This window comes from Puma concolor, chromosome D1, assembly GCF_028749965.1.
Source record: "Puma concolor isolate L17-30 chromosome D1, mPumCon1.1.hap2, whole genome shotgun sequence".
NCBI lineage: Eukaryota > Metazoa > Chordata > Mammalia > Carnivora > Felidae > Puma > Puma concolor.
The window spans coordinates 70,396,684-70,421,110 of record NC_141676.1 but is presented as its reverse complement, the minus strand read 5'-3'; the positions used below and the strand labels follow the sequence as shown (position 1 = coordinate 70,421,110).

The window sequence follows — 24,427 nt, the reverse complement described above, 5'->3', positions numbered from 1 at the left end:
TACACTCGAGCTAGATCCATTCCATTTAAATCAAAACAGGCTTCAGTGCGCCTGCAGCTCAGCTTCTCACGGGCTCAGTAAAGTTTTCTACCTCGTGTTTTTAAGATAAATGAATACCGAATCCAATGATCTTGTCACATCATTACAAACTCATTCCACATCATGGATACCACTCGTGGAGATCATACTATAAAAAGAAAAAGGCACATGTTTATTCACCATCATTCAACACACTTTTTAATGTGGAAAGGGCAGATCTGGTTAGCAGTGCCATCTGGTTCAGATGCCGGCTCTGCCGTCACGTGCTGTGTGACCACGGTCGAGTTTCTCAGCCTCACCCAACCTCACTCTTTCCACTTGGGATGCGGAAGCACCTCCCTCTCTGTGCTGTTACCACGAGGGCTGTGCTTAGCACAATTGCTGGCAAATGTTGGAGCCTCTGCTGACCCTCGCTATACGCTCAGTCCTAGAATGGAAAATGTGTGGTTCTTTCCCTTCTCCTGTCCTCTATTTCTTTCTTCTCTCCCTATCCCCTCTCCCACTTATTCAAGTGTCTTTCTAGTGCCCCCAAAGTAAAGCCTTGGATCTGAGTGTCTGCATTTCTATGAAGGCTTGAGATGGGAAATGAAACCACTATTTTATGATTGTGTATCTGTCTTGGATGTCAGCAATGAAAAGACTCTAGAAAACTTACATAGAAGGGAATTTATTAAAAGGAGTATTGGAGGATAGAACTGGGTAACATTAAGGGAGATTCTAGTGCTGGGCAGGAAGCAAGGGGGTACAGTGAGAAATCTGGGTTTGAGTTTTGGCTTGGATGATAATTTATTGTGCGAACACAGACATGTCATTTTAAGTCCAGGGACTCAGTTTTCCAATCCAGAAGTGGAAAGTCAGCGGGCGAGGCCAAAGGAGTCACAGTAATGGTGTCTTGGCAGGAGTATTTGGTCAGCATGCCAGTTCTGCTACTTTTGAACAAATGACTTCCAGCTGTCTCCATGGATAACCACCAACCACATCCATGTTCTTGTATTGCTCCCCTGAGGCTCCCAGTTCAAGGGAAGACCACTGGGTGGGCTAAGCCTAAGTCAGTTGCCCACCATCAGATTTGGCCAGGCCAAGGGTATGTGTGTGTGTGTGTGTGTGTGTGTGTGTGTGTGTGTGAGAGAGAGAGAGAGAGAGAGAGAGAGAGAGAGAGAGAGATCCTGTCTACTTTTTTTTTTAAGTTTTTAAATTTATTTTGAGAGAGAGAGCGTGCACACGTGCAGGAGGAGCAGAGAGAGAATCCCAAGCAGGCTCCGCGTTGACAGCAGAGAGCCCAGCACTGGGCTTGACCCCACAAACCACGAGATCATGACCTGAGTCAAAACAAAGAGCCGCATGCTCAACTGACTGAGCCACCCAGGCACCCCAATCTTATTTTCGATGTGGAAGATAGGTCCTACCTCACACCAGGAGAAAGTACAACAGAAGTCAATCTTTAGAAAGAGAGGGGGATTCAGTGACAGACACTAGATAATAAAAATATGGCAAATGTCCAATGCAGCGCTGAAGAGGATCATTAGGTCACGGAATCTAAGGCCCCGACTTGTGCAAGAGTGTCTCTTCATGGACAAAGTGCTCAGGTACAGTGCAGGGTGTTTAGCATCCCTTTGTGTGGCTGGGGAGGACCCAGCTGTGTCTGCTCACTCAGAGTGCTTTCGGGGGGAGAAAAATAAACGTAAAATGCAAGCAAATAATTAGGGATTTATTAACATTGAGCAAAAGCACATTAAAAAGTTGCGTTCAGTTAGATGGTGAGGAACCAACTCTTCAGATGGCTTTGACTGGTGTCCACACAGCTGTTTCCCTAAACCTGTCTGCACTCAGAGGCAGATGCTTCAAGCAGCCCACGTGGATTTCCCACACGCCCTCAGCTCCCAGCAAATTCTCCTGAACACTGGGTGGCCATGTCACTGATCATTATGGCCCCTGCCTCAGGAACTGACAGCCTGCTTCCTTTTCTCTGTATCCTTCAAACCCTAATCATTAAAATAAATAAATAAATAAATTCAAGAGTCAAGCCCAGGAGCTAAATGCATTTTTGTTGTTGTTGTTTGGAAAGCCCAGTTTTTAGTAGAAAACTATGCCTGGCAAAGGCAGCTCCGGCTCCCCACTTACCCTTCATTATTTACAAAATTTTTTTAAAGATTGTATTTTTAAGTAATCTCTACACCCAACGTGGGTGGGGCTTGAACATACAACCCTGGGATCAAGAGTCACAGGAGCCACTGACTGAGCCAGCCAGGCACCCCACCACAGCTTTATTTTTGCCTCAAGATCAAGCGTTCTGATGCATCTCAGTGGCCACTGGATCCATTTCCTGCCACATGGTGACAAACCAACAAGATCATGATTAACAGCCCCCAATCCTTCACTGCAAATACACAGGACTGTCTCAGGCACTCAGATGTCCCACATTCACCCCCAGAATTTGCTATGGGTTAGGTTTGACTAAATCTTCACTTTTGCACAGGGCTTGACAGCTTGTATACAACCTTATGGTTTGCATGGACTTTGTAGTTTGCCTTCTCCTATACATTATTTTACTTGTTCCCCACCGTAGGGTACCAGGCAAGCATGACTTTTCTCCTGGATTATTAGAAACACCTCCTACCTTTCTCAATGACCACTATTTCATTCTTCCTTTTTTTTTTTTTTTTTTTATTACTGGGCTATACTTAACAATGAAAAGCATAGTGTCAGTTGTTTACTTTGATGAGTTTTGACAGTTGAACACACTGTGTAACTGCCATGTACAAGATACAAAACATTTCCACCGCCCCAGAGCATTCCCTCATTTCACCAATTTCCCTCTCCCTCCAGGCAGCTACTTTTTTATTTCTACCACTATAGACGATTTTTTCTGTACATGGATTTCATTTCATGTCAATAGAATCATACAGTATATGCATTTCTGTGTCTTTCTTTTTCATGGATTTAAGAATCATTCATGTTGTGTGTATCAGGTGTCCCTTCCTTCACATTGATGAGTGGTATTCCATTGTATAATTGTACAATTTGCTTATAAACTCATCTTTTGAGGCTCGGAGCAGCGGCGCTCGGTGTTTCCTCTGGCGGAGAGCTGAGGGCTGTCCGCTTCCTCGTGGTTCCCGCGCGGGTTACGAGTCCAGACCGCGGCGGGGACCAACGGCCCCTCCCCTCCGAGGATAGAAGATGAGCTTCCTCTTCAGCAGCCGCTCTTCCAAAACGTTCAAACCAAAGAAGAATATCCCTGAGGGCTCTCATCAGTATGAACTCTTAAAACATGCAGAAGCAACTCTGGGAAGTGGGAATCTGAGACAAGCTGTTATGTTACCAGAGGGAGAGGACCTCAATGAATGGATTGCTGTTAACACTGTGGATTTCTTCAACCAGATCAACATGTTATATGGGACTATTACAGAATTCTGCACTGAAGCAAGCTGTCCAGTCATGTCTGCAGGTCCAAGATATGAATATCATTGGGCAGATGGTACCAATATTAAAAAGCCAATCAAATGTTCTGCTCCAAAATACATTGACTATTTGATGACTTGGGTTCAGGATCAGCTTGATGATGAAACTCTTTTTCCTTCCAAGATTGGTGTCCCATTTCCCAAAAACTTTATGTCTGTGGCGAAGACCATTCTAAAGCGTCTGTTCCGGGTTTATGCCCATATTTATCACCAGCACTTTGATTCTGTGATGCAGCTGCAAGAGGAGGCCCACCTCAACACCTCCTTTAAGCACTTTATCTTCTTTGTTCAGGAGTTTAATCTGATTGATAGGCGTGAGTTGGCACCTCTTCAGGAATTAATTGAGAAGCTTGGATCAAAAGACAGATAAATGTTTCTTCTAGAACACAGTTACCCTCTTGCTTCATCTGCTAGAACTCTCTCATTGCTCTCTGTTATAGACTAGTGATACAGACTTTAAAAGAACAGGATTAAAAAGACACCTGTTGTTTGTGTCTACTGATAAAATTGTCCCAAAGGTAGGTTGGCCTAATCCTTCAGTGAGAAATTCAAGACACAGCTGAATCTGAGGCACTGTGTGACCACTCCTGTTATTGTCAGAGTCATTCTTGGTTGTAATATGTGATGACTAACATAAAGTCTATTAGTTTACTTACGCTTTTACTGAAGAAAATGTGCTTCGGGTAGCAGCATAATGACTATTGAGAATTCCCACCAATAATTTATTAACAGGTTTCCAGAGCAAATTACCTAATAATGCATTCAGATCTGTTTTATTCTGCTTTTATTTACACATAGAAGAGATATTTTTAAGTTTCCTTAAGATTTAGAACATTTGTGTGTTACTTTGGATAACCTTTTAGTTTGAAGTTTGTATGCTAGTGTTTTTATAGATAAGAAAAAAAAAAAATATATATATATATATATATATATATATATGTTTACTTTTTCAAAATTCATGACTGCATTTTAAATCCTCATATGACCTGTGTGGTTGGTATGGGAGTAACCAGAGTTATTTCTAAAATGACTTTATTTTTTAATCTTTATTTGGGATTTTATTCACATAAACCTATCTAAATTTTTAGGAGTGTGTATATCACAAATAATTTTCTTAAGGCATGTAAGGGTAGTCTTTTACATTTTTATTTTGAAATGCTTCATTCAGATTAATTTGAATAGGTAGCTTTTGGCTGAGAAAAAGACTGCAAAAAATTATAACAAATTTAGGTCTCAGAACCACTATTTTCATTCATGTTGTTTTTCAGAAGCCTTGAAATTCTGGATAGGAGAATGGAAGAAAGTACTCAGAGTACTTGATTATTTTCTTTTGAGTGTCCTTTAAAAAAAAAAAAAGAATTACTTCTATATGTTTTTGTTGTGACTTGAGACTTAATTAAGAGTAGTGTAGAAATACTTAATCTTTATCCCAATAAGGATAAAACTTAAGGAAGACCATAATAAAAAACCTTGAAGGTAAAAAAAAAAAAAACTCATCTTTTGATAAAAATTTGTAGGATTTGGGGGAAATAATTTTTGCTCTCACAAATACGGCTGCTATAAAAATTCTTGTGCAAATGCTCTTGTGAACATATGTTTTCATTTAACTTGGATAAATACCTAAGAATGAAATTGCCAGGTCAGAGGGTAGGTGTATGTTTAACTTTATACAAAACCACCAGATAGTGCTCCAGAGCGGTTTCTCAGATATATGAGTTGTCAACATCCACTTTTGCTTCCCCCAATCATTTCTCCTCAGAGGTTCCAAAGCAATCTATTCAAAACATAACCTTGATCCCATCACTTTCCTGCTTAAACTCTTTCAATGGCTTCCCACTGCCCTTCGGATAAAGTCCAAATTTTTTAACATAGCTTGCATACTTTGGCCCCTCGCTTTGTATTTAGCTACCACTTCCCCATCTCCCTACCCCCTTGCGTCTGCATTGCAGCTGCTCGTGATAGTTTCTGTTCCTTGACTATGAAGCTCTTTCCCTCCTGGGGGTTATTGCATGCGGGATCCTTTTCCCTGGACAGCCCTCATTCACTCATTTGCCCCTTTGCCTATTTATCCATCAAGTTTCAATTTTTTTTTTTTTAATTTTTTTTTTCAACGTTTATTTATTTTTGGGACAGGGAGAGACAGAGCATGAACGGGGGAGGGTCAGAGAGAGAGGGAGACAGAGAATCGGAAACAGGCTCCAGGCTCTGAGCCATCAGCCCAGAGCCTGACGCGGGGCTCGAACTCATGGACCGCGAGATCGTGACCTGGCTGAAGTCGGACGCTTAACCGACTGCGCCACCCAGGCGCCCATCAAGTTTCAATTTAAATGTTACTTCCTCAGGGATTTCCTCTGCAGACCAATGTCAGGTACCCCGTCACCTGCTCCTGTGGTGCCCTGGCCTCTTGCTTAGCATCACTGCACTGCTGTTATTTTTAAATTGTGTGTATTTATTTCAATTTTTGAATGGGTAACACATTCATGATGTTCAAATGTTCTCAAAAGATATTCAGTGAAAAGTTTTATTCTCACCCCTTTTCTCATTTGCCTGGGTTCCTACTTATATATTTTTAAGTTTATTTATTTTGAGAGAGAGAGAGAGAGCACAGTGGGAGAGGAACAGAGAGAGTAGGAGAGGGAGAGTGAATCCCAAATAGGCTCTGCACTGACAGTGCCTCGAGTGGGGCTCGAACTCATGAACTGTGAGATGGTGACCTGAGTCAAAATCAAGAGTCGGCCGCTTAACCGACTGAGCTACCCAGGTAGCCCGCACTTATATATTTTTTAAAGCCCAAAACCCTTATATTGGTTTTAAAAATCTTTCCAGAGATGTTCTTAAAATGCCTATACAAGATTTTACACACACAAACACACACACACTATACTAATTACTATTACTATCATTATTTTATCATACTAGCATTTAACCATTACTAATCCTATTTGTATTGCTATACTACAATTAGTATTACTCTACACGGCCACATTATTTGTATTACTGTGCCATCATGAGCATTACAATTGTACACTCTCCACCCTATCCCACACTTTGCTTTTCCCACTTAACCAACATGTCTTGGCAACTTTCCATTTCAGCACTTAGTTTCCTCATCTTCTGTCACTGACACTCCGTGTTTCACCCTATGGCTGATCCAAGCCCACCATGATAGCCAGTGAAGTCATTTCTAATCTTTTGCTATTACCAACAAGGCAGCAATGGTAACAATCATATGCATATGTTACTTTTTATGTGTGAGAGAACATCTGAAGGACAATTTTTCAGAAACAAATTGCTGGTCCAAAGAGTGTATGAGTTTGTATTTTAACAAATTTTGGCATGGGGTTGTGCCACTTATATTCCCACCCACAATGTATCAGCGTAAATGTTTCCCCTTGGCCTCACCCATATGTGTTGCAGAACATTTGAGGATGTTTGGCAATCTGAGAGCAGAAAAATATTATCTCAGCAGAGTTAGTTTTACTTTGCATTTCTTACTTGAGCAGTTAAGCATCTAGTAGGATTTGTTGCATTTTTGATTATTTAGCATAGTGCCTGAGATATGGTAGATATCCAATACATTTATTGATACAATAGTAAACATCTATATTATATAGTTACATATAATGGGATGTTTCATATGCTACATATATGTATGTCTTATTAACATATAATACACATATGCATTATATACTAATATGTGTATTTGTTAAAGAGATGAGGAAATGAATGATGATCAAAGAGCTTAAAGTGGAGTGACACATAGCTTCTAAGTGGAGACTTTGTGCATGAGATACAGTCTGCTTTCTATCAGTCTGTGCAGCCCCACATTTCTAGGCCAGTCCAGAAAAAGGAAAAGGAGATGCCACTGGAAAGAGGAAGGTAAAATCTTAGCTCTGCCTTGCTCTCAATGTTACTGTTGAGATAATATCTACATATGGCGCCAGGTATTGTCTTTAACGCCAACTAGAGAACACCAAGCTCAAGGCCAGCTTCTGGGACCTCACTACTCTGTGTTGGGTTAAGAACACAAGAGTCCATCAGACCTGGGCAGGAATCTCAGCTCTGATAGCAGCTGTGAGACTGTCCTCTCCTAAGGTACAATTTCCTGTTGTGGAAAAGGAGATGACAATCCCCACCTCTAATAGGAACCTGGAGGCTTCTGCTCAACCTGATACTCTTCCTCCAGTGACTCTCCTCCCTCTTTGTACCTGGTGACTCCAGGAACCTGGCAGGACTGACTGGACCCAAGGCGGACTGGCCCAAATTAGATCAGTCAGAATCTCAGAGGCACTTGGGCAAAGAACACAGAGGTGCTGCTAACTCTTGGTCTGGGAAGTGGGGTGAGACGCTGACTGGTTAGCCCTGTGTTTGACTACATGTGGAGTTTGAGAAGACCCTCTAGGTGGTCTCCCCTTTCTTTGCCTCACTTCACAGCCAACTGAAGGATGGACAAAGGAAGAGCAATACATCAGCTTTTTGCAGACATAGCTTAGTGTGGCATTGCTGAACCCCACAGTGAGAGAGACTTTTTGTAGGCAGCCCTAAATAGCCAGGTAGATGAAGGAAGGGAGACTGGGGGGTTTCTGGGGGCTTTCAAAGAAGAAAGGGAGGGGAAGGGCTGAGGTTTGGGTGCCTGGTTCTTTTCCTAATTTCACTGATCAAAGGCTGGGAGAGTAACCCTAATGATGTCCTTGTACTTGAAAACAATGAAGGTCACCCTAACACGGAGGTTCAGAGAGATAGCCAGGCTAAGAGATAACACCTCCTAGAGAAGTAGCTCCAGTTGTCTGTGTTCTGATTTCCCAGCTTCTGCCTGTAGTTTCCCTTATGGAGCCCGGCCACACTTCTTGCCCTTAAATTCTCTCAGATACAGCACATTCTTTACACTCACCCTTTATTTAAATTCTTTCATGTGAGTGCTGTTACTGATAAGGATTCTAAGTCACACAATTCTTGTGAAGTTGCACCAACACAGTGCACTCATGTATGTTTAGTTTTACAGATATAGATGCAGATACAGATATAGGCAGGGGAGGGATGGGGCCAAAGTTTTAAGCCTCCCATCAGTCAATTCATTCCTGCTTTGAACATGACACCAAAAACACCCCAAAGTCTTGAAATTTCTACTTGAAGGTCAAACAGCCATGCAAAGTAGTCTTTTTGCAATGAAAACATTGTCGAAGACATGTGTGTCATATGCTGGGACAACAGTATGGGAGCTAGGGCCAGATATACTTGGGTAGCGATTCAGGCTCCAACACTTACTAGCTGAGAAGACTCACAGAAGTCATCACCTCTGTGAATCTGAATTTCCTCAACCATAAGAGAAAAACTTAATTTGCATGGTTGTTGTAGGTGCTAAATGTATTCCTGGCACATAATGAATGCTCAGTGAGGAAACGGTAGGTAATAGTATTTTCACTATTGCCAAGAAGGGTCAAGAGGATCCTCCTTTCTGATAATAAAAGCTCAATTATGTTTCTGCTCAATTATGTTTCTATTTTTGCCTGGAATTCAGAATCAATTTTTTTATTGTATTTTATTTTTTTAAATATAATTTAATGTCAAATTGGCTAACATACAGTGTGTACAGTGTGCTCTTGGTTTGGGGGTTAGATTCCTATGGTTCATGGTTTACATGCAACACCCAGTGCTCATCCCAACAAGTGCCCTCCTCAATGCCCATCGCCCATTTCCCCTCTCCCCCACCGCCTCATTCACCCTCAGTTTGTTCTCTGTATTTAAGAGTCTCTTATGGTTTGCCTCCCCCCCTCTCAGAATCAAATTTAAAATGTAAAATTTAAAATCATGACAATCCTGTTACCATTAAAGTTGTCATATCATAACCCCCTTTTCCTGGCTCTTGATTTTTAACTTCTGGAGCTTATTGATGAATGAGAAGCAGTTTATCAACCTGGCCAGGGCATGCATGTATATATGTGTGTATACTCCCCCACCCCCCCCAAAGCTCAGTTAAACAGTGATTTTTCAAGGCAATTCCCACTTGGGTGATTCCCTGCCAAGAGAAAATGTATATTACTTTTCAGTCCAGCATCTAGCTTTGCAAACTAGTGCAAGAGAAATTTAATCTTGGTCTATATAACAGAAATGGGGCAGCCAGCCAGCAAACTTTGTTTTATGTTTTAAGAAGAACTGAGAGAAATGCAAGGTGCTCCTTGTCAAGTGATGTCTGTGGGGGTCAAGCACAGCCCCTGTGGACTAAGGCTAACCCCAGGAGAGGACAGGGGTATTTCGGTGGGTTGGGCTGAAGGAAGGTCTTTGAGGGATCAATTCCCTTGATTGATTGAAAGTCCACAGAAAACACTAAAGAATGAAACACTGAGCTTCAGGGTCCAGGTTGTTGGATCTAAAAGTGTCACAGATCAGAAGCTGCTAAGGATGAGTAGGGGGAGGGGGGAGACAGAGGGGGTTGTGGGCAGGAGCTGGGAGCTGAGCTGGGGCCAGATCACAGAGGGAAGGGAATTGGACCATTTTAAACAACAGTATTGTCTTTCCTACTCCTCAGCTCAACATCCATTGAACTAGGAGGTAGGAACTTTCTCATTATCATGTAATTACTATGACAATGCTTGGAGGTCACTTTTATTACTTTTCTTCTCCAACTGTGAAAACGGAGACTCGGAGGGAACTCAATTGCCCAGGATTACCCTGCAGGTCTAGCCAACACTTGAACCCAGTCCTGGAGTCCTCAGGCCCAGTGATTGCATTTTCCAGTTTGGCTTCAAGGCAAGAGCATTATCTTATTTATTCACCTTTGTTTTTCTACCCCTCCCTACTTGGTCCCAGTTCTCCAAAACTGAATGGAGTTTGGGGAGTTGAAAAAGTCAAACATGACCCAGTGATTCTTTTTTTTCTCCAGCAGACCTTGGAAATGGCTGTAGGAGCTGGCAAAATAAGAGCAGTTGAGGCCAGAGGCCCCTTTCCCTGCTTCTGAACACATTCCCTCTTCCTGTCCAGTCTCTGGGAGAGGAATTTTGCCCATGGGAGCTGTCTCAGGTGCCCACTGCTCCCACTGACCTTTCCGCGCCTCCCTGACACATTCCTGCATCTCAATCAGAACTGGTCAATGTGTCACTTCCCCCAGCTTGCTTCCCAACCGGACCTTCTGAAGCTGGTGAACAATTAACCTCCAGCAGCTCTTGATCTTTCCCCAGACACCTCCCCGCCTCCCCGCACTTTACTGCTGGGTGTCAATGATCTACCAAACCTGACAGACACCGGGTGTCCTCTCCAATCTTCAAGGAGTCACTCAGATACATCTTTACAATGATGCTGACGATACAAGATTTCTCTGAACAAGGAAATACACGCTTGGGAACAACTGAGCCCAAGCACCTGCATTAACTCTCAGTCATGTTTTCTATTGGAAAGTCCCACAAAGAACCAGAGAAGGAGGAAGAGTCTAGTCTAGCTCTAGCCAGCCGAGTTTAGCCAAGTCTCTTAATTTGTGTATGTCTTCTCTTCTTCATTTGTAAAATGAGGACTGTCACACTTCCCACACATTTTCATACATATTAAATGACAATGTATCCAAATTTAATGCATGATAGCAATTTAATTTAATAAGTATTCATACTTAAACTGTAGCTTAAAGTTGATAAAATCACAGATGATGGAATTGGAAAGTGCCTCATGGAGCTTGTACATCTTTTTTTTTTTTTTTAATGTTTATTTATTTTTGAGGGAGAAAGAGAGACAGAGCGTGAGCTGGGGAGGGGCAGAGAGAGAGGGAGACACAGAATCCTAAGCAGGCTCCAGGCTCTGAGCTGTCAGCACAGAGCCTGATGCGGGGGTTGAACTTACAAACTATGATATCATGACCTGAGCTAAAGTTGGACTCTGCTGACTGAGCCATCCAGGCACCCCTAGAGCTTGTACATCTTACAGAAAGCGAAGTCTGGCATATATTCGATGATCTCTCAGTCAGTAAGTAGTCTATAGTCTAGCTCAGCTCTGCCTCGTAGAAATCCAACACATAAGCCAAACTTATAATTTAGAAGATTCCAGTAATCACATTTTAAAAAGTAAAAGGAATCAGCAGAAATTAACTTTATTTTTTTAAGTATTTTTTATGTTTATTTATTTTTGAGAGAGAGGGAGACAGAGTGTGAGCGGGGGAGGGGCAGAGAGAGAGGGAGACACAGAATCTGAAGCAGGCTTCAGGCTCTGACCTGTCAGCCCAGAGCCTGATGCAGGGCTCGAACTCATGAACCGTGAGATTATGACCTGAGCCAAAGTCGGACGCTTAACCGACTGAGCCATCCAGGTGCCCCTGGAGAAATTAATAACATATTTTACTTAATTCAACATATGCAACATATAATCATTTATGTAAGCACTATAAAATTATTAATAAAATATTTTACTTCTTTTGCACTAAATCTTCAAAATCTGTTGTGTATTTTATAGTCACAGAACAAGCAACTCAGACTAGCCACATTTCAAGTGCTTGATAGTTACACGTGACTAGCAACTGCCATATTGGACGGTGCAGGTCTAGTTGAATTACAGTTAGCAAATACTTCGTGCACTTATCATATGCCAGGCACTCTATTAGATGCAGGGATATGAAGGTGATCAAACAGCAAGGGACCAGGTGGGTAAATTTGGAAACCGTAACCATAATCCAAGCCTGGGAGTCATTCCTCATCTAGGCAGCTAGATTACTCACCCATATGTTTGGTTGGGCAAGTCAAGAAGAAAATCCTCCTGGGAAAATATCAATATATCCAGGGCATTTTCCTCTGCTTAGGTATCAGAGGATAGAAAAGAATTTATTTGTACTGATCTCCTATTATGTCCTAAGCACTGTGCTCTACACTCAACAGGTATTGTCTAATTTACTTCTCATAGTGACCATGTAGGGACATTATTTCATCCATTTCAAAGAAGGGGAAATAAAGGCTCAGAGAAGTTAAGTAGTTTGTCCACGAGTCATACAGTTTATCATAGGTGAACCTAGGGCTCAATCTCAGAAAGCAGGCATGTTTAACTTGGTCATGGTCACCCTGTGGAGATATAAGAGAGATGAATGCTCCTTGGCCCTTACTATTTTGACTTATTTGTAAACATTCCCAAAGCTTCTTGAATTAAGTGACTGGAAGTATATTTTAATAACAACCTTCCATCCCAGTTGACCAAAGTTCCCCCTGCCTGAGGCTCTTTCAGCAAAAGAAGAGATGATGATGTTCTGTTTCTCAGTTCCTCCTTGCTGCTGGGAACCACTCTGTGTCTCAGAGGCCTCATGCTGAAAAGGCTCTCAGCGTCAAGTTCATCTCAAGGTGGATTTACCTCATTTCTCTAAACTGAGCGTGCTGCCCACAGCTTTTCTTTGCCAGGATGCCAAGAAGCCAGACCAGGAATGGCTTTTTCTTTCCCATAGTCTGGACTGCTCTGCCTCTGGCTCCTGTACTGATCGCTTGGGAATTGTGTATGCTGGTGAAAAAAAAAAAAAAAAAGAACACCCAGAATGTGAATACCCAGCAAGCTGGGACATGGCCTGCTACAGCTACCGTATTTCCTGAAAGAATGTCAACTGCCCTGAGGGTCACAGATAAAGAAGCTTGTAAACTCAGAATAATCACAGAGAATACAATATTCTGATCAAGATTGTCAGTGTGATTTAATGGGGGAAATCTCCCATTAGAGGAGAGTAGACAGTGGTGTGTGTGTGTGTGTGTGTGTGTGCGCGCGCACGCGCGTGTGTGGAGGGGGAACCAATTCCTAGAAAAGAGTGATATTTTGCATCAAGAAACCATTCAAACTTAGATCACATTTTGAAGCATAGAGCATCTGCACCCTGTGAGGCTTACCTGGCTGAGCTTGAAATGGATTGAAAAGAGATTTTTTTTTAATGTTTTAATTTATTTTTGAGAGAGAGAGAGCGAGAGAGAGCGAGCGAGAGCAAGTGAGAGCGAGAGTGAGTTGGGGAGGGGAAGAGAGAGAGGGGGACAGAGTTTCTGAAGCAGGCTCTGCACTGACAACAGAGAGCGTAATGTGGGGCTCGAACTTACAAATCATGAGATCACGGCCTGAGCCGATGTTGGACACTTAACCAACTGAGCCACCCAGGTGCCCCTGAAGGATATTTAAATAAAAAAAAAAAATCACAACTACAGGTTTATTCTGTTATTTGAAATAATGTGTTCACTTGTATTTCATTCAGTCAACAGATACTTTTTGAGTTACCCACTAGGCACTGTACTCACCACTAAACATATAAGTTTGAAGAAAGTAAAGATGGATTTACCACCTAACTACACGGGGGATTTTCAGGAGGCAGACACAAAGAAGAAAAATGCCAAGGAAAGCCACCCAACCTTCAGATACCACAAGGTGAGACCCTAGTAGTTGAGAAGTCTGGCTTTCACGAGTCATGTGTGACTAGGCAAATTTAGAAGCTGCTACATGATATTTAAAACCATGGGAATGGATGAAATTCCCAAGGTAGAAAACAAAAAGGTTCAGGACTGAACACCTAGGAATACTAACAGCTCATGATGGATGCAGTAGAAGGAACTGACAAGGGAGAGGGAGAAGGCAAGGAACAGACAGTGAACTTCAGCATGGAATGTGCCATGCTATGGCCAAATGGCTGCTGAGAGAAAAAGTAAGCCAACAGTACAAAAGGGTCCTTTGGATATGGTGTCATGGTGACAGTGGCTATTCATTTAGGGGTGGCAGCTAAGTTTGGGTGAAGTTTCAATAGGATGTAGGTATGTGAGGACAGAACAAAAAGTTTTTTCTTTTGGAAAGTTTGGCCAAAACAGGGAGCTGAGAAATATAATGATATCTATCTAGACAGGGAATCACTTGGGTTGGCCAAGAAAGTTTTGGTTTTTGATCTTCAGATAGGGCATAGAGACGATGTTTTTGTGTCCATATACACTCTGTTCCTTCTTCCTGGAGTGCTCCTCTGGCAAATTTCTACCCATTCTGTAAGAGCCAGATTTAAGTGTCCCATCCTCTGTCAAACATTGCTTCCAGGCTCACGTAGATGTCTGTCTTGAGCCCCCATACCATTCTGTGTGCACACTGTCTTCCTCAAGGCTTATCTAGTGCATGGTAATGGAAGGTTTTTCTGTCTCTCTTCTCCATCAGACAAAAACGATGTCCTTCAAGGCTATGGATTGTGTCTTTTCAAATTTGTATCATTAACACAGGTAGGTCCTCAGAACTTGGTGCTTAGAAGACACTCATTAAATATTTGACAAATGAATAAGTAAGTGAATAAATAGACTAACCATGAGTTTGAAAGCAGTTTCAGTGGCAACTTCATCATATGAATGGAAAAATGAAAGTACAGAGCAATTTGGAGTTTGATTATTTCACAACTTTGGGGGAGCCCTGCAAAACCACCAAATCTCCAGCCCTACCCTGTTTGCTGTTCCCAGGTCCCTTCCAGCCCACAAGACACCTGGGGCTGAGACCCTCCCATTCACATCATGTCTCAAACTTCACCACAGAAGCACAGGCCTTTAGTGTGGGGTGGGGATGAGGGAGGTGACAGGAACATGGCTTCTGTGGATGAATGCCATCAGTCCCTGGGCTAGAAAAACCAAAGCTCAAGGGACACCACAAGGTGTCACTGTTGATCCTCAGTTTAACAAAAACTGATTTGGGCAGAGACTTTAGAAAGCCTTTAAAAGCACTTACTTTGCAGATGAAGAAACTGAGGCACAGAGAGGGAACACGATTTTAACTGAGATCATATAGCAAGTTAGTGACAGAGCAATGAATAAAACCCAAGTCCCTTAACTTTGGGGCCAACAGAACCACCCCCCGCCCCATGGCTCCTGGAGTGACATCTGGAGATGAGGCCCCAGCTGTCTCTACAATGATTCACTCAAGACAACGGCATTAGATTGGAAATAGAATAAGAAAAAAAAATTGAGAAGGAAAAAAGAATGAAGAAAAAAAAACCCTCGGCTTTCACCTTTACATGTGCCATATTCAAAGTGTCCAGTTCAGATGCCATCTCTGACCATGACAGTGTGGCACGCAGGGCCTCCATCTGTGGTGTGGTTTGAATAGCTGAATAGAAAAGTATCAGGTAGTGGATTTCATTCTCTCTATGGCTTCTACATAAAGGGAGTCTGGTTCCCAAGGAAAACAAGAAGCCAAATTGCTTCAGCAAAGAATTGCTGAAACCTAAGTCAGAACTAGATAAAAACATTTGTTGGATAGAAGGACAAAGATAGGTTTCTGGGCCCTGCTGTTTGGGGAATGGGGAGCTATAGAGTAGAAGATGCTTTGTGAGCCAGTGAGCTCAAAACCAGGCATTTGTCTCAGGGTCTGGAAAGGACAAGGTAGCCCAAGAGCTGTGAGGGAGGGACTTTGTTCCCCCCTCCCCCCCAGCCAAGGTGTCTCATGAGGTCGTTCTCATGTTCCTCAGCCACTGGCATTTTCTGCTCCCAGTGTGGCTTCTACTAGTCTCCTTTTCTTGCCTCTCAAGTAACTGTTTGGGGTTTTTTTAATTAATTAATTATTTAATTAATTTAATTTAATTAATTATTGTTTTCTTAGGTAATAAAATTAATATGAGCTCATTACAAACATTCAGAAACCAAGTAGCTGAAAGAAGAAAAGGTAAGTTCCGTGATCCTTCCATTCAGAAATAATTGCTGGGAACACACTGCTGTCTAGATAGGTTCAGGCAGTTGGTCTGCAGAGCACCTGCCTGTATGGGAGGCACTGGGTTCCGGGCAAACAACAGCTATCCATCTGGCCTCTCCCAGAGCTTACATTCCAGCTGGGGGAGACATTAAGCAACTAAAAAAAAGGCGGGGGGGCGGGGCGGGGAGGAATATATACAATGTTGGACTGTGGGAAGCACTATGAAGACAAATAAGCCAGAAAAGAGGAGGGGGTTTTTACTGGCGGTGAGGTGGCAATTGAAAGTAGGATATTTAGGAAGAAACATTTGAACAAGGACCTGAGGCAGATGAGGGAGCAAACCACGTGGTTTGCTTATTATATTGCTTATTATAGCATAAGCAATATACAACTCATCCTCAATGTGAAAAACTTCAAATGACACAGAAATATATGGACTACCAAGAGTCCATCCCTCTCGCCACCTTATCACCTTCTCCCTCCAAGTAAACACTTTGACAACAGTGTGTTCCCTTCCTGAACTTTTGCTCTGCATTATGTTCATTTCTGTATGTCTCATCCACAGATTTAGCTTTATTTTAGCTTTATTTCCTACACAAACGAGATTATTCTTTGTCAAGGTGATGCCTTTTTTTAAAATTTATTTATTTTGAGAGAGAGAGAGAGAACAAACATGCAGGAGCAGGGGAGGGACAGAGAGAGAGAGGGGGAGAGAGAGAATTCCAAGCAGGTTCTATACTGTCAGTGTGGAGCCTGACAAGGGTCTCGATCCCATGAACCATGAGATCATGAGCTGAGGTGAAACCAAAAGTTGACGTTTAACCAACTGAGCCATCCAGGTGCCCCGACAGTGATGTCTTTTTATTTTCAGCAGAGAGGCTCTTTTTTTTTAAGCACTTTTTAAAAAAAGTTTATTTATTTATTTTGGGAGAGAGAGAGAGGGGTGGCAAGGGGCAGAGAGAGAGGGAGAGAGAATCCCAAGCAGGCTCTGCAATGTAAGAACAGAGCCAGACACAGGGCTCAAAATCACAAACTGTGAGATCATGATCTGAGCCGAAATCAAGAGTCCAATCAGAGTCTTTCCCTGACTCTAGTATTCACTGCATTATATTTGTTTCCGCCTCTGTCTCTTGTCCTGGACAATGAGTTCTTTGTGGTCAGGGATTCTGTTTTGTCATCCCTGAATTTTCAGTGTCTGTACAATGTCTAGCGTATGGTGGGTATCTGGTAAATGAATGGGCAGACCTCCAACACTGGATAGGATATAGTCTGAGGTCAATGTTATGGTCTGTCATAACAGGAGCCAATTTATTCTCCATTGAAAAATCTGTGTCACTACACAATACAGGCACTATGGATGCAGCTAGGATGACTGTGGTCAGGTCCTTTAAATCAAGAAGTCCAATGTTAGCATTAGAATTAAAAGATCAACTAATGAGAACTTTCACTCCCTTTGTGGAAAGAAATGAGCATTTAATGAGAACACAATGCGCTAAGCATTTGCCATTCAAGGCAGAAAACAACTCAATAAGGTAGATACCATTTTGCAGATGAGGAAACCATGGATCAGAGATTAATATGGATATGATGTAGGTCCATTCATGTACCACTATCCAGGTTTATCTTAACATTTCCTATTTGTTTGAAATTTTTTTTTTCAAAAAATAAAACAATAAATATACCCTGGAGGGCCCTGTTGACAAATTTCATTGCCGACACTAGATAAGATATTTTAAAAGTCACTTAAAGCAACGTGGCCACGTAGTCAACAGACATCAATTGAGCCCAGACACTGGACTAGGAATGAAAAATGGTCCCTGCCCAAACATGGTCCCAAAGGGACCCACTTTTTTAGGGGGAGAGGTGTGGCAGATACAAAAGCTTTTTTATAGTTGAGAAACTGAGGCTCAGGGACGGATGGTGACTCTTCCAAGGGACAAAGCCAGGTTTAGAGCCCGGCGGCTAAATGACTGCCTTCTCTGGAAGGACCCTACAGCACATCCCTACTGAGTCACAGCAGGCCGGTCCCTGGCTGAGTGGTATCAGCTATGTTGGAGAGTTGGTCTGATACGATCAAGCAGAATCTGTGAGAAACACGCACGGGTGTTTTCTCTCTCTTCACCAACCATCTTTATGCTACAAAGAATTAAATTCTTTCCTAGTGACACATACTTCCTGTCAGGATGAGGCACACCCAGTCAAAACCACACAAATTAAATGAAGAAAAATCCTTTTAATTCCTCTAGGTACACACTTTTGGGTTCTACTGGATTGTTGCCATTTTCCCAGGGGCCAAGCCAGAGGTGGATTTGAGGAACAGCAAACAAGAACAATATACTAATAAGGGTAACAACCACAGTGGCATTAAAACATCCACCATTTATTATCTCTAATTCCTATGTTCTGTAAATGTAATTCACTCTCACACAGAAATCTAAGAAAATGACGAAAAAAATTGTATGATTTTTTGGTAAAAACAAAACCAAATCGATAATTTCCTGGTCCAAACAACTACTGTTAACATTTTGATATAAGTACTTTCTTTTTAAAAATAATATTTATATGTGCTTATATCTTGCTCTGGTCACATAACTTTATATGGTAGATATTACCCCATTAATTACATTCTTTAAAACATAATTAAAAATGATATATAACATTCTGTTATGCAGTTGCTCTGGGTTTGGTTGATCAATCTATTGTTGATTCCCTCTCCACCCCTGAGTTTTGGTTATTATATTATTACAACTTTCTCTTTATTTTAAAGTTACATCTTCTTGTTGTTGTTGTTAATTTTTTAACATTTATTTATTTTTGAGAGAAAGAGACAGCATGAGCAGGGGAGAGAGACACAGAATCTGAAGCAGGCTCTTGGCTCTGAGTCAGGAGCCTGACATGGGGCTCGAACCCATGAACCACAAGATCATGACATGAGCCGAAGTCAGACGATTAACCGACTGAGCCACCCAGGTGCCCCACAACCCTTTTTTTTTTTTTTTTTTTTTTTTTTTAAGATTTTACTTTTAAGTAATCTCTATACCCAACGTGGGGCTTGGACTTAAAACCAACCCTGAGATCAAGAGTTGCATGCTCCACTGACTGAGCCAGCCAGGTGCCCCTATTATAACTACTCTCAGCAGATACTTGCTTCATTGAGAGACACCACTGGTCTCTTTTTTTATATTATCTTATTCCCTCATCTTGAGCCTCCCAAGTAGGCATTGCAGTGTTTTAGAAATGAAGGAACTAGGATTCAAAGAGGGTAAGGAACTGTCCCAAGGTCAGAGTCAGGTTTGAACCAGGTCTTTCTAACTCCTGAGCCAGCCTCACCCATTATCACACCCTGGTTGCGCTTGGAGCTTTCTGTCTTCCCAGCGCATCATTGCCTATGATAGAAGAATGTTCTTGTACTTCCCTTTGTCCAAAATCTTAATCCTGTCTCACTCATTTCACGTCCCTGTGGATACCCTGGTCCCTCAATAAGATTCAAGACTTTCCAACTAAATCCTCTCCATATGAAAGTTCCCAGGCAGCTGGGCTGATGAGATTGATGATTCCTAACTGCTGTGCCATGTGTTCTCAGCCTTTCTCGTCCTCAGCTGTCCTCAGACAGGCAGGCTGTGAAGCTCATCACGTCTCTACACTGTACACCTGAATCCTGATATACTCACTAAAGCCCTCATAGTTACTCATGCCCCATTTAGATTCCCATTTATATTCTCTACAATATCCAAGATCAGAGATGGCCTCAGTAGCTCAGCACATTTTAAACAGGACGCTGAACTTAAAAAAAAATACATCAAGCTCAAACCTCTCTTGTGAATTCCAGACTCATACAGCCAACAGTCTAATTGACATCCCTTCTCAGACATTTTGAAACTTGCCATGTCCATAGCAGAATCCTTGGCTTTGGCCCTCTAGCTGGTAGTCATTCCCTGCCTCCTGCACAGTTCACAGGACCTTGGTTTTGTTCAGGGACAATGTGTCCAGAGCAGGGGTTGAACCAGGATCGGTCTAAGACCATTACAGAGATCTTGACCCCATTGTAGGGTACTCCTGTTTCTGACTTCCAGCAAGGGGAGGTCAGTGAGATTTAATGGAAGTCTGCTGGAGAGTTTCTAGATACCAACTGTCTTCAGGAGAAAAGGGAAGCTGTCTTTGACACTTCTTATGCAGCATTTGAAGTCATCTTGGCCTCACCTCTTATTCCAACCATCTCTCTGGGCATCACTTCCTCAAGATTCTACTAGCTTCCCACTGGCACAACTTCAGCCTGCAGCCAAGTGACTCTTGCTCCCTTGTCCTGGGACACCCCACCTATCCAGCCACCACCCCAGATCTCGTCATTTCTCACTTGAACTTCTATAGCTCAGCTTCCTAATTGATCTTCTCCTTCCAACTCCTGCCCCTTCCCTGATATATTCTCCATATCAAAGCAAGAGTGATCTTTTAAAAATATATCCTGAATCATGCTAATTCCCCGCTTCAAACCTGTTGAAGACTTTGCATTATATTTTGAGCAAAATCCAAACTCCTTACTGTGGCCTGCAAGACCTAGCATGATATGGCCACCTGCCCCATTTCTAACCTTTGCTTACCCCAATTTTCCCTTGCCAAAGTGGCCCCTTGAGTCTTACATGTTTGGAGCCTTCACAATGCAGATCCTTCTGCCTGGTATTCTCTTTCCTAATGCTTCCCATGGCCAGACCCCTTTCGTTAACCAGATGTCAGTTTTAATGCCTTCTCTTAGAAAGGCCTTCCTTAACACCCAGGCTTAAGCAATCCCCCATTATTCTTGTTTATTTTCTTCATCAAACAACATTCATCTATGGCAAGTTGCAATTACATATTTGTTTGTTTGCTCACTCATTAATTGTTTATCTGCTTGGTAAGGTTAGAATCTTTTACAGAAAAGTCCAGATTTTTATTCTCCACTATATACCCAGGTCCTTGTACAATGCTTGTCTCTGATTATGTGCTCAATAAATATTTGTTGAGTGAATGAATGGTGATAATACCAATATCAGTTTCCATTTAATGAGGTCCTTGTTGTGTTTTCAAATCCTGCCTCTGCCACTTATTAGTTCTATGAACTTGGGCAAGTATCTTAATTCTCTGTACCTCAGTTTTCTCATTTAAAAAATTTTTTTAATGTTTATTATTTTGAGAGAGAGAGAGAGAGAGAGAGAGAGAGAGAGAGAGCGTGAGCAGGGGAGGGGCAGAGAGAGAGGGAAACACAGAATTCAAAGCAGGCTCCAGGCTCTGAGCTGTCAGCACAGAGCCTGACACAGGGCTCAAATCCACAGACTGTAAAATCATGACCTGAGCCAAAGTCAGACCCTTAACCAACTGAGCCACCCAGGCACCCCTCAGTTTTCTCATCCTAAGTGGGGAGAGTAATACTACTTCACTGAGTTGTCAGAGAAGAATTAACCTATTTATGATATGTGAAGAACATAGAACAGTATCTGGCAAATAGTAAGCATTATATAAATGCTTAGCTGCTACTGTTGTTGCTATCATTAGTATCTCTGCCTGGAACTGAGGCTCAGGAAGATTAGAGCAATATAGTTAGTAATCAGCAGCTTGGGATCCCAAAGGACTGGAAGTATGAATTAACAAAACTATAAAATCTTTTGAGGAGAAAATTATTCATGGACACTATTCACAGAGTCCACCACATTATAATCTGTTTCCCAATTGTTTTCTTCTAAATGCTTTTGAAAGCATAATCGATAACACTTTTTTCCAAGGATATTTATGTAAATATGGGAACAAAAAATGGCTTAACACAATTACACTTTTCAGAAATTATGTGGTACACAATTGTGAAATTTATGTGTGGCGAAAGAACAGGGGGAAACAAGTGAAATGCATCTATAGATACAGAACAGCCTGCATCTCCTCACTTTCCATTCACTTTTTCACCCCATCCAACCTGGCTTCTTCATCCTCCACTGAAACTGCTCCCACCAAAGTCAGTATGACTTTCCGACTGCCAAACCAGAACGTGACCTTTTTGGACCTCAGCTTATTGTGCACATTTAAGGTACTTGCTGTTATTAACCAAAACACTCCTTTTGCAGCTCTGCTCTCAGCATGACCATCGCCATGTTCCTGCTTCTCGTCCTTCTCTAGCTCTTCTTAGCGCCTCGATGCCATTTGCATCTTCTCCAGGGTCCACTCCTGGTCCACTTCCCTTATGCTTCCTACTCTCTCTGAAGAAGACACCACCCAAGACCATCACATCAACTCTCACCATAACCTACATCTCTAACTGGAAACTCAACATTTTTGGCCAGACTCCATTGCTGGCCATTTTCCTGAAGAGTCTAGGACTCTCGCACATCTTTCCTTTTCATCTACTTGCTGCTGCTCATGTACCCTCATCACCTGTTCCCTGCGCCTTCTACCAGAGCATCCTGACTGGTCTCTGTACCCTGAGTCACCTCCAACCCATTCTCCACACTCCCATAGAGTACTTTCTAAAACACGGAAATCTGAGTTGCCACTTCTGATAATGGTGGACTTGTTCCTGTAAGACATCCCTCCATGAATAACAACTATCAACTGTAAACATAAAAATAAAAACCAATGACTTGAAGGCACTAGAGGGGAACCAAAAGTAGACAGTGGACAAGGGTCAGACTTGGAAGAATAAAATCTGTTTTTAAAGGATTTTCACCTGAGAGCAAACCCCAGTCAGTGCTAAGCGGGGCAGCTAAAACTCAGATAGCAGCATGCAGTCTTCCTGGATAGAAGAACCAGAGAAAAGCATTTAGGGTAACAACCATAGCAGCTGTAAATTGGAGACGGTGGAGTCTAAGGTAGAAGGGAGCAACTTCAGAACTCATCATGTGATGATCCATATCAGGCACTTTGGGATTCCGTTACTTCTAAAATAATTCACTATTTTGATTTCTTATTACAGAAGTAATGAACAAGACATTTAGAAGATAGAGGAGAACAAAGGTATGATGATTCCCTATTTAATAATTATTCACTGAGCACCAGTTATGCACCAGACACTACCCTTGATCCTGGGAGCACAGCTTTTAAAAAAAGTCCTTGCCCTCACTCTAGTATGTGAGTCACATGAGAAGAAAAGAAACAAATAGATGTGTAATATAATACTCAAGTTGGGAATTTCAGGAAAATAAAAGTCAGTGTTGCTGGACAACATTGAACAAGAGAGAGAATATTTAGAATGCTAAAAGTGGCCACTGACAGGAAGTCTTTTTTTTTAATTGAAAAGAATTTAGCTCATCCTTGATACTCTAGAAATTACCTCCAAGTTGTCAGTAGTAAAGATATACATATTTTGCATTTAGACCCTTATTTATAGTCAATGCTAAACTATATCCTACACAGGTACACAGGTACAATCTAGGTTTTGTGGATGGATCTATGAAGCCAAACCATTTCTGACTGATTTTTTAAAGCCCTGAATTGACTCAGTGTTTTGGTGTTATTTAGATAGAGTATGAATTTACTCATCTGTCATTTAGCGAAGGCACGAGGTATTATTACAGTCAGAGAAGGGCTGTAATGAAAAGTGATCTCCCATCATCTATCATCTCCCTTTGTCTAATGAGATACTGCTGTTAGCTCCTGATGAAATATTGTGCCACAGAACCTTGCCTTGTCATGCAATTTCTGCGGGAGACCTTACAGGAGCAATCTGAGCTCGGGCAACATTAATTACTGTTCCATTTATCTCTAAATAATCGTGGATTTTAATGATCTCCTCTTTCCTGTGGGTTGTACAGAATTCTTTTGGAGACTCATTCAAAACAGTTGAATTTTTTGGTGAAAATTTTAATGGAACGTGTATTTCTCTTTTGAAAAAGCCTGTCTTCAAATTCTATTTTGGAAAGAGCATAGATGAGTAGCACAGTGCATAGCACATCGTGGATAGCTAGTAACCTTGTGCTTTTTAGCAGCCCTTACCTGAAACGTTCCTTTGAGTTCTTTAAACTTACCCTTTAAATGACTATGATTCTGTTTCAGCACCTGAGATGCACCACACCTGACGGGCAGAGTGGACATTCATCAGGGAGGAGGGGTAGAAGGAACTTTTGATCAGAGCAGGTGCATGGCTAACACAACACATGACAAAGGGGGAGGCCGCTGCAGGCCTTTTCTGCAAGGGGTGCTCTGGACACCCCTGCTCCTTTCCTGACCCGCAAAGAGGAGGACTGTTCCTCCCCTGCCAGTGTCTTTGCAGATGCTCCCAGTTTCTGGGAAGCCTCTCCTCTGTTGCTTGGGTCAAGTCACTTTCCCTCTCTGGGCTT

At 42.1% G+C, this 24,427-nt stretch overlaps 1 protein-coding gene across 1 annotated transcript; it reads left to right on the top strand.

Annotated features, from left to right (window-relative positions):
• Positions 1 to 3,089: 3,089 nt before the first annotated feature.
• Positions 3,090 to 4,018, top strand: LOC147576794 (MOB kinase activator 1A). Its single transcript, XM_086678529.1, has one exon. The coding sequence runs from the start codon at positions 3,217 to 3,219 to the stop codon at positions 3,865 to 3,867; it is 651 nt and encodes a 216-aa protein (XP_086534655.1). The 5' UTR covers positions 3,090 to 3,216; the 3' UTR covers positions 3,868 to 4,018.
• Positions 4,019 to 24,427: the final 20,409 nt, after the last annotated feature.

Bases quoted from the DNA above. Each gene is read 5' to 3' on its own strand.
- LOC147576794 (XM_086678529.1), top strand. From the start codon at position 3,217: ATGAGCTTCCTCTTCAGCAGCCGCTCTTCCAAAACGTTCAAACCAAAG.